Source organism: Hipposideros armiger, unplaced genomic scaffold (assembly GCF_001890085.2).
Source record: "Hipposideros armiger isolate ML-2016 unplaced genomic scaffold, ASM189008v1 scaffold_666, whole genome shotgun sequence".
In the NCBI taxonomy this organism is placed as follows: domain Eukaryota; kingdom Metazoa; phylum Chordata; class Mammalia; order Chiroptera; family Hipposideridae; genus Hipposideros; species Hipposideros armiger.
The window spans coordinates 862980-870581 of NW_017732016.1; the positions used below are offsets into that span (position 1 = coordinate 862980).

Consider the following 7602-nt stretch of genomic DNA (forward strand, 5'->3'; position numbering starts at 1 on the left):
AAAATTTTTTTAAATGAATTATACATGACATACTATAACTCCCCTTCAAGTCTGTTATCGTTATGAGTAAAACCCATGTAGATATAATCAATGAAGTCTCACAGCCTTCTGTCTTCTGGCTGCATCTTTCTTGGGGCACCATCCGCTCTTATGCCTCTTTCAAAGCCGGCTTTATTGTTAAAAGATTAGACCCTCACGTAAATATGTCATCATCAGACTGGTGAATATTGATGGTATTTATAGAATTTTTAGCACGTTTTTGAGTGCTGTCAGGTATTTCTGAAACCTATACCTTGCTTGTGTACTATGCTAAACTCTGTTTCACTCATTGAGGAAGGATGGGAGATAGCTAGACTAAAAATACTTAGTGTGTCTCCCAAGCTGGAGCATTGCAATCTTTCTCTCCAGTGATTGGGGAATCCGTTCACCAGGAAAGTAATAAAAGTAATCTCAAGATATGGGTGTTTCAGTTTTAACACTGACTTCCTAGAAAAATTCATGGAATGCAAAATTTATACTAACATGAACAGATCTTATGAAAATAGGACTGGGGCCAAACTATAAAACTTTGTAACCAGAGCAATTACAAAATAAAAATGATTTACCGTATACCCGGGATTTGTTTTAATAAAGTGTGATAAGACATGCCTAACCACTATGCTGTGCATCTGAAAGTAATATAAAATAATATTGAGTGTCAACTGTAACTGAAAAAAATAATTTAAAAAAAAATCAAAACTTTAAAAAAAATGTAAATATAAATAAATATTGTGTAAAACAAACAAGAAAAACCATCCAGACACAGAAATGGCTGTCATGATGTAGGAAGTTTTTATACACACAGATCCCTAGAAAGAGAAAGCAGTGGGGACACAGAGGGAAGCAGTAGGGTTAGGCAGGAGGCAGAGGGAAAGGAAGGGGAATTATGGAAAAGCCCATTTTCTAGGGGAAGAATGGGTGAGACAGGGTAAGCAGGTTTAGGATTGGCGTTTTGAATAATTTCAGCAGTCTCTAGGGCATGAGTGCTGTTCATAGTTGCCTGGTACCTGGCCCTGGGGTGATTAGGGCAGGGGAATATTGGTGGGGTCTAAGAGCCTGGTTGGGGGAGGGTGCGGGCGGGGTGGGCCCTGAATTGGTTAGTTCTCATATGGTCAGTTTGCTCCTGGGTTGAGCTGTTTGCTATTTCTAGGAATTAGCTAACCCTGAGAACATCAGTTTCTCCCTGATTCATGAGAACCCAGATGCAAGAACATCAGGAATACAGAAAATATGAAAATATAGTTAATACAAACAATCCTAATAAAAGTATTAACACTGCTAAGATGTTGAATTCCAATAAACACTTCAGTAAGTACAAGACTACATCCCCGCAAAAGTGACATGACTTGATGGAAAGGCACAGGGTAAAGAAGCACTGTGTTATAAGAGCCAGATACCCTGAGGTCAAAGAGAGCAACACAGAGATCGCTCAGGATGGGCATGGACGCTCTGAGCAGAGAGCAGCTCTAGAGCTGACCCTGCAAATCCAGGGGTTTCGCACCCACAGATTCAACCAACCCGAGACTGAAAAGATTAAAAAAAAAAATCTGAGGAGGTTTCAAAAAGCAAAATTTGAATTGCCATGCACAAAGCACTATGTTCAATCCACATGAATGAAGTGATATCTAGGCATACAAGGTCGGACAATTAAGCTTGTAAACTCGTCCTAGAAAAAGTGCTTCATACCTCATTGCTGAATATCACTCTGGTCACCTTCGAAGTACTCCCCTTGGGACGCTATGCACCGACGCCAGTGCCTAGTCCACCCTTCAAAGAAATTTTGGAACTCTTTTTCTGGAATGGCCTTCAGAGCTGTCATATTACCCTTGATGTCCTTAAGGTCATCAGAATGTCTTCCTCTCAACATTTCCTTTATCTTCGGGTAAAGAAAAAAAATCTTTGGGGGCCAGATCAGGTGAGTAGGGAGGGTATTCCAACGCAGTTATTTGTTTACTAGCTAAAAACTCCCTCACAGACAGTGCCACATGAGCTGGTGTGCTGTTGTGATGCAAGAGCCATGAATTGTTGGCTTTTCGTCTTTTTCACACAACCTTTTCAGCACTTCCAAATAGTAAACTTGTTAACTATCCAGCTGGTACAAATTCATAATGAATAATCCCGCTGATAAAAAAGGTTAGCAATATTGTTGCAACAAGTTTACGAACTTAATTGTCAAATCAGGTATGCTGCTGTAGCCTCTAATGTAAATATAGGTTATATGCAAATACTGTGCCATTTTATATAAGGGACTTGAGCATCCATGAATTTTGGTATCCATAGGGGATGTTTAAACCAGTCCCCGCAGATACTGAAGGACCACTATATGTGGTAAATGAGCTATAGTCCTCATGGCTTGCTGTATTCCGCTTCATCAGTGTGCTTTGAAACTCCTGATGCCAACTTCCAGGTTTTACTAACAACATTTTTCTATTTACTAATCTGTGTTGAGGTGATTTACCTTACAGAAATAGGCCTAAGCCTACATAACATAGTGATGAGAAGCGCTATAGGATTTTTGCTTCAGCACCCATGACCTTCAATATTGTAAAGGTCTCCATAACTGGCAATAATATTGCTCTGTATTGTAATGCTTTAATGTCATGTCTCTGTTCTTGTTCCCAGGTCAAGAATACATTCCAAGAAAGTTCTAAAAATACATCACCAGCTCCAACCTGATAGTTGACCTAGCCATGGAGAACCTCATTGGAGTCTCACTAAATCAGCATAACTGGCACACTTAAAACTCTTCCCATCAAACAGTATCAGGAATGAAAATCTGAGATATATATTTACCACTTCAAGAATATTCCTGCCAGCCAACCGTCTAACAGATCAGTTTCTTTGGTCATCAAGCAGACATACTCAAGCTACTAATACAGCAGTGGAAAATGCATCTATATAAATATTTTGCACATTATATGTGTGACCCATTAGTAGGTCATGAGATCAATTTTGTGAGTCACAATGAACATTTTTTACGACAAAATATACAATGTCAGAGTGCTTTGCATAAATCCTTTGCCAGAGTTGTGCATATTGCAAGGAATACTAAGGTCAGTTACAATTTGTGAAAAGATATTTGATTCAGGGAATATGATGAATAGAATGTATATTGGCTAAGAAATGGTTTTTCAGTCATTTGTCCACTGGTGTATTGTTTCATTTTCATAATAAGGTTGGTGTGCAGCCTAGTTTCCTATTACTATGAGTTGTAACTAGATGTGAAGTCTGAGATGTTAAGCAGATTCAGTTGCAAACTGCATTTTTTTTGGTAAGATGTTATCCAGGCCATAATATATATATATATATATATATATATATATATAATAATATTGAGTTGATAATTATATATATATATATATATATATTTGAGTTGGTGGTAATTATAACATTTTCATCAAAATTGCTTTTAAAATGGATCATTTCTTCTTTAAAAGAAAGAGGAATAATGAAGTGAAATATGCAGAAGCATCTTCAAGTTCAACTGCTGGATCTGGAAGTGTGAATAGCAACAATATTGAAAAAAATATTGACTCTAATCTGCAAACTTCACCTTCATTTAAGCCACATTTCAAAAAGAAAAAAGTAAGTTCAAGACGATATAATGAAGATTATTTAAAATATGGTTTTATCAAATGTGAAAAACCCTTTGAAAATGACAGACCTCAGTGTGTTATTTGTAACAGTATTCTTGCAAATGAAAGCTTAAAACCTTCAAAATTAAAAAGGCACTTAGAAACTCAGCATGCTGACCTTATTGATAAACCTCTTGAATATTTTCAAAAAAAGAAAAAAGATATAAAGTTGTCAGCACAATTTCTTAGTTGTTCTACTGTGAGTGAGAAAGCCTTATTATCATCGTATTTAGTTGCATATCGTGTGGCAAAAGAGAAAATGGCTCACACAGCTGCTGAAAAAATTATTCTTCCAGCATGTTTGGATATGGTGCGTACAATTTTTGATGATAAATCAGCTGATAAATTAAAAACTATACCTAGTGATAACACAGTATCTCTTCGAATTTGCACTATTGCAGAACATTTAGAAACAATGCTGATTTCTCGGTTACAGTCCGGTATAGATTTTGCAATTCAGCTTGACGAAAGTACTGATGTTGGAAGCTGTACAACACTTTTAGTTTATGTCAGATATGCATGGCAAGATGATTTTATGGAGGATTTTTTGTGTTGTTTAAATTTAACCTCACACCTAAGTGGATTAGATATTTTTACAGAATTAGAAAAGTGCATTGTTGGTCAATATAAATTAAACTGGAAAAACTGCAAAGGAATTACAAGTGATGGAACAGCAGACATAACTGGGAAACACAGCAGAGTAATTAAAAAATTGCTAGAAGTTACTCATCATGGTGCTGTGTGGAATCATTGTTTTATACATCGTGAAGCTTTAGCATCCAGAGAAATTCCACAGAACCTCATGGAAGTATTGAAAAATGCAGTGAAAGTCGTTAATTTTATTAAAGGAACCTCACTAAATAGCCGATTTCTTGAAACATTTTGTTCGGAGATTGGAGCTAACCATACCCACTTACTGTACCATACCAAAGTCCGTTGGTTGTCTCAAGGGAAAATACTGAGCAGGGTTTACGAACTCAGAAATGAGATTCACATTTTTCTCGCTGAAAAAAAATCACATTTGGCAAGGATCTTTGAAGATGACATTTGGGTAACGAAATTGGCATATTTAACTGATATTTTTGGCATTCTTAATGAACTAAGTTTAAAACTGCAGGGGAAAAAGAGTGATATATTCCAACATGTCGAACGCATCCAAGGATTCCGAAAGACATTATTGTTATGGCAAGCAAGGCTTAAAAGCCATCGCCCTAGCTACTACATGTTTCCAAGATTTTTGCAACATATTGAAGAGAATATTATTAATGAAACCACTCTGAAAGACATAAAATTAGAAATATTATTGCATCTCACTTCTCTCTCTCAAACTTTTAACCATTTCTTTCCAGAAGAGAAATTTGAAACATTAAGAGAAAACTGTTGGGTAAAAGATCCATTTGCTTTTCGAAATCCATTATCAATAATTGAGTTAAACTTGGTGCCTGAAGAAGAGAATGAATTACTGCAGCTCAGTTCTTCATATACATTGAAGAATGACTATGAAACATTAAGTTTATCAGCATTTTGGATTAAGATAAAGGAAGACTTTCCTTTGCTAAGTAGAAAGAGTGTCCTCCTATTATTACCATTCACAACAACTAGCTTGTGTGAACTAGGGTTTGCAGTTTTGACCCAGTTGAAAACGAAGGAAAGAAGTGGACTGAACGGTGCAGCAGATATGCGGGTAGCATTATCCTCCTGTGTTCCAGACTGGAATGAACTTATGAACAGGCAGGCCCACCCATCACACTAAGTAAATTTTACCTGGTTTTTGTTTTTGTGTTTCTTATTTTATGGTATTTTTCTATGTTGTATTTAAATGTTACTATGTCATGTGATAACTTTGTTATGTTTTTATTTTTGTTATATTTAACAATAAAATCATAATGTAATTTTATATTCATTGAACAAAAATTTAATGAACTTCTGTTAGAGACCAGGGATTGTTCTAGAGACATTTGGGATACAAAATGAAGAAAACAAAGATAAGTCTCTAGTGGAGCTTATTATGTTCTAGCAAGGAGAGAGACAAAAATATTAGGTGTCATAATATTTAGAAGATAAGTGCTATAGGAAGAGTAATGAGAAAGTGATCAGGGAGCTATTTAGGGACTAAACCATAAACGGCTCTGTATACCATTAAAGGGCCTATGGGTTTTTTGTCAGTGAAATGGAGAGCAATTGAAGGGTTACCTAGAGGAGAGACATGATCTGAATTAGATTTTAAAAGACTCACTCTTGACTACTATTTTGAAAACATTGAATTTAATACTACTTCTCTAAAGAGGCCTCTCCTAACAACTGTAGTTTGGGTACATGCATTATTCTTTTATTTCTTTGGGTTTTTTTGTAATATATAATTTGTAATATTTTTATTTGATTGCTAGTTCTGTCAGTGTGCCACACTTGGAATGAATTCATAGGAGCAGAGATTGTGTCTGTCTTGCATACATAGTAAGGGGGTATTCACTATACATGCAATGAAGAACAAATGAATTGATATAAGTATCTAACACCTGTAACTTGAAGTCATACTTAAGGAATAATTATTAAATTCATGGCAAATTTCTTTGACTTATTTACATTTAAAAATCTCATTTTGTCAGATAATCTCTACAAGCATCCAAAAATGGCATTGATTAATGTTGCTTCCTCACATTGTGGCTGAAAATTAAGCAACATATACTGCTTAATATAACTCCCTCCAAGTAATTTCAGCTTCTGCCTTTCTTTACATATTCCCTGACCCCAATGGGTGATGTTTCATTCGGCATGGGCTTTCTCTAAAGTCATACAGATTAATAATTCCTTTCCATCCATGTCTAGCATTGCTGTAATGTTTGATTTTTTTTTAGATTTTCTATTTTATTAAAGGTAATAGAATTTTCCCCTTTTCGGTGCTTCAAATAAAGTGTTGGAAGACAATTCTCCATGAATAGCTCACATTTCTGCACAGTCTGGATCCTCTGAATGAAAGTATTGGCATCTAAGTTAAGAATGTATAAGAAGACATTCAGGATAGTGAAGTTACAGACATCTCTTCCCCTAGAAACATCCCAGGGAAGTAAAGATAAACCCCTCTCCGCCCTCCCCAGAGACATGTGCTTGCATTCCAGGAGTCATGAGTAATGTCTCTAGGGAAGGATGGGAAGATGTACCAGCAACCCCATCAAACCCTAGTCTCCTACTGCAGGCAGAGGTAACATCTGGCCCATCTCACCACATGCTGTGGGAATTGGGGCATGGGGAATTAATACATAATGCTGATCTGGCTGCCCTCTTTGTTGTTTTCTATTATTGTGTCTCAGACCCAGAGGCCTTCGGTCGGTCTTTCTGTCAGTATATGTCAGTTCTTTACCATGCAAAGCTGCATATTCACAGGTTCCAGGGATTAGGATTTGGGTATCTTTCAGGAGTGGGGGTGGGAGACCGTTATTCAGCCTATCTCAGTCCACCTCTGGTTCTCAAAGACTCATACCAATCCATCCTGCATGAAACATACATTCATTCACCCATCCCAAAAGTCCTCCCAAATGTCAGCCCATTATAGCATCAACGTTAAGTCCAAAATTGCAGAATCTAAGTCTCATCAGCTCAAAAGTCTCAAGTCTCATACCTAAGTCAGGTATGGGTGCAGTTCTGTGTATAACCCATCCTGGGGCAAAATCCTCCATTAAAGGACCTGTGAAACTAGAAAGCAAGTTCTGTGCTCCAAAAGTACAGTGGTGGGACAGGCATAGAAGTAACTGTTACAGCCATTTCCATTTAAAAAGGCAAAAGGAGTCACCAGCCAATCACTTATAAAGTCCACCTGAGCAAACCCCAGTTAAGTTCCAAATCTTGGGACTAACTCATGCGGCTCATGCCTCTGCTCTGTGGACCGGTGCCTACACTCGAGTTGTGACTCCACCCTTTTAGAATACGAACA

The 7602-nt window shown here is 37.0% G+C and overlaps 1 protein-coding gene across 1 annotated transcript; it reads left to right on the forward strand.

The window, feature by feature from the left end:
- Positions 1–3410: 3410 nt before the first annotated feature.
- Positions 3411–5571, forward strand: ZBED11 (zinc finger BED-type containing 11). The gene has a single exon (XM_019626332.1). The coding sequence runs from the start codon at positions 3454–3456 to the stop codon at positions 5425–5427; it is 1974 nt and encodes a 657-aa protein (XP_019481877.1). The 5' UTR covers positions 3411–3453; the 3' UTR covers positions 5428–5571.
- The last annotated feature ends 2031 nt before the right edge of the window (positions 5572–7602 follow it).